We start from the raw sequence: 3,347 nt of genomic DNA, 5'->3' as shown, positions 1-3,347 counted from the left end.
TACTGAACAATATCATTAATATCACATGCAAGTAAAATCTTACTGAAGATAATTCAAAAATGGCTGCAACAGTATATTGACAGAGTGCTTCCAGAAATGCAAGCTAGATTCAGAAGAGGACGTGGAATGAGGGATATCATTGCTGATGTCAGATGGATCTTGGCTGAAAGGAAAAAATACCAGAAGGATATTTACTTAGGTTTTTATTGACTATGCAAAAGCATTCGATTGTGTGGATCAGAAAAAATTATGGACAACATTGAGAAGAATGGGAATTCCAGAACACTTGATTGTACTCATGAGGGACCTGTACGTAGATCAGGGGGCTGTCATTTGAACAGAACAGGGGATACTGCATGGTTCAAAATCAAGAAAGGAGTGTGCCAGTGTCAGATCATTTCACTATACTCATTCAACTTGTATGCTGCACAAATAATCTGAGAAGCTGGATTTTTTGAGGAAGAACGTGGTATCAGGATTGTAGGAAGACTCATTAACAACCTGTGATACACATGATAATACAACTTTGCTTGCTGAAAGTGAGGATGACTTGAAGCATTTACTGATGAATATTAAAGACAACAGTCTGCAGTATGATTACACCTGAATATCAAGAAAATAAAAATCCTTACAGCTGGTCCAATAAAACAGCTTCATGATGGATGGAAAAAAAGATTGAGTTGTCAAGGATTTCATATTAGTTGATTCAACAATCAACACCAATGGAAGCAGCAGTCAAGATATCAGATGACATATTATTGCATTAGGAGCTCTGGTGGCATAGTGCCTTTAGGGCACTTGATGGCTAACCAGAAGGCTGGCGGTTCAAACCCACCAGCCACTCCTCGGAAGGAAGATGGGGCAATCTACTTCATTAGTGATACTGCCTCAGAAACCCAAGGAGGGGTTGCTATGAGTCAGGTCCGACTCTACGGCACATAACAACAACAACAACAATATTACTGCATTGGGCAAATCTGCTGCAAAAGACCTCTTTAAAATGATGAGAAGTACAGATGTTTCCATGGTATTTTCATTTGCTTCTTATGCATGTGAAAGCTGGACAATGAATAAGGTAGACCCTAGAAGAGTTGATGCTTTTGAGTTGTGGTGTTGGAGAAAAATGCTAAGAGTACCATGGACTGCTAAAAAGACTAACAGATCCGTCCTGAAAGAACTGCAGCTGGAATGCTCCTTGGAGGCGAGAATGGCCAGACTTTGTCTCGCCTACTTTGGTCATGTGCTCATATCATGCTTGGTAAAGTGGAGGGTCAACGAAGAAGGGGAAGGCCCTCAATGAGATGGATTGACACAGTGGCTACAACGATGGGCTTAGGTATAGCAGGGACAGAGAGGCTGGGACAGGACCGTGCAGTGTTCTGCTGTGCACAGGGTTGCTATGAGCTGGAGACAACTCAGTGGCACCTAACAAGAAGCCACTGAGTCAATTCTGACTCACAGTGCCCCTAGAGGACAGAGTAGAACTGTACCTAGGTTTCCTAGGCTGTCAATCTTTAGGGACGCAAAGCCCAAACCAAACCCACTGCCGGGGAGTTGATTCCCACTCACAGTCTCTAGAGGACAGAGTAGAACTGCCCCACAGTGTTTCCAAGGCTGTCAATCTTTATGGAAACCAATTGCCTCATCTTTCTTCTGCAAGCAACTAGTGAGTTCAAACCATGGATCCTTTGGTTAGCAGCCAAATGCTTTAACCCCTGCACTACCAGAGCTCCTTTTTGTTGGGATAATAAGCAGGTCAAGAAACCCCCAGTGACTTGCAAAAAAGAACAACTTCTGAGCCCCTCCCCACACACACAGGATTTAGCCAACAAAGCATTAGCCTCATCACTGCCACTGTGTGGGAACAACAGCAAAGTATGAAGTCCGAGAATCGCGGGCCATCTTGTGGGACCTCCACAGTGTTGTAAGCACTGGGCCAGGCCCGGGGGTACAGTCATTAGGGTTCCTAGCGTGAGCCACAGAGGCTACAGGTGAAGTTCTGGTCCTGGGAGCAAGAGTGCATTTTGCTGAGCAGGGAAACCTGTGGCTGGCATTCTATTTTCTGAGAGTCTGACCGTCCCAAATTGTCCAGGTCCTCAATCAAGGTCTTCTTTTCCTAATCTCTACTAAACTTGCACCTTACTGGAAAGGAAGGAATTGACAGAACCTTGAATTTTAACAAATCTTCACATTTCTCTAACTTACCCTCAAGTCCTTTTAAGTACATATTCATACTTTTTTTTTTTTAATTAGAAAAGTAATACAGTAAAACCGAAAGCTGGAACCTGTGTAAGTCAGAAACCTATCAGAGAAGGAAAACTCAAATATATTCAGACTCAAAGGAGCGATAGAAAATGTACCCTGTCAGAGGCAGGAAACTGGTGAGAGCCCGAAAAACGAGGCAGTCCATGGAATTCCAGCTCTCACAGGTTTCACTGTATTCCCTACTTGCCCTCCTGAGGGTGCCATTCTATGGTGTCCGTCCAACCCTCTACCTGTCTTGGTCCCCCTGCCATGGAAGTGCTTCACAGGGCCACCATCCTGATTGTGGCACCAGGACGGGGCGCCATTCCTCAGGTGCACCCTGCCCAGGGCCCCGTCTCCCACTCGCCTGCTCTGGAACCTTGTTCCCTGGGTCAAGAAAGCTGCCGAGGTGGGAGTGCGTGTCCACGGCTGGCTCCCACCAGGTCAGTGTGGCTCCCAGCACCACACAAGCCTTAGGGCTGCTCTTGGACGTCCCCGGATGCCTGTAACCTGGGCTTTCTCCCTCTGTTTAGATCTGGGTCTGGGCACACTTAAGGTGCCTAAAGAGGCTGAGGAAGGGGGCAGGACGACCTCAGGGAGCACCAGGAAAGGGAAGCTATCCCACAGCTCTCCCCAGAAACCGCTTGTGGACTGCAGCCTCTGCGGGAAGGTGTTCAGCAGCTCCAGCTCCCTGAGCAAGCACTACCTGACGCACAGCCAGGAGAGGAAGCACGTGTGCAAAATCTGCAGCAAGGCCTTCAAGCGTCAGGACCACCTGTAAGTGGCAGTGAGGGTGGGGCGGGGCGGGGGCGGGGCCCTCGTCAGGGCAGCCGGCGACAGGCGGGTTTGCCTCCCAGCACAGATCGACCTGTCCTATCCCCTGTTGGCTCTTCCCACTTTCTTATCCCCCAGGGGTGTGTGGCCTGTGCTTAGGAGTGCCCTCAGGTCCCTCATGTTTGCCAGTGCTCCGTGGGCAGTTTCCACAGGACCTCAGGTTCACACCAGGGAGGACACTGCTCCTGTGATCTACAGATACACTGGCCTGCTCCCAGGGCCACTTGAGGCAGGAAGGGAGTTTGATTACCATTACAGAGAAATGTTCC

General features: G+C 48.1%; 1 protein-coding gene across 1 annotated transcript in view; it reads left to right on the top strand.

The window, feature by feature from the left end:
• LOC103212924 (zinc finger protein 541-like) overlaps window positions 1-3,347 on the top strand; it is a 62,413-nt gene that overhangs the window by 3,743 nt on the left and 55,323 nt on the right. The window contains 1 exon segment of the mRNA XM_007958845.1: window positions 2,778-3,021. Within this exon segment, the coding sequence (XP_007957036.1) occupies window positions 2,778-3,021 (244 nt within the window).

This window comes from Orycteropus afer, unplaced genomic scaffold (genome assembly GCF_000298275.1).
Source record: "Orycteropus afer afer isolate SDZICR_OR568_19922 unplaced genomic scaffold, OryAfe1.0 scaffold01161, whole genome shotgun sequence".
NCBI lineage: Eukaryota > Metazoa > Chordata > Mammalia > Tubulidentata > Orycteropodidae > Orycteropus > Orycteropus afer.
The sequence above is the reverse complement of the archived record's forward strand: the minus strand, read 5'-3'. Positions and strand labels throughout refer to the sequence as shown.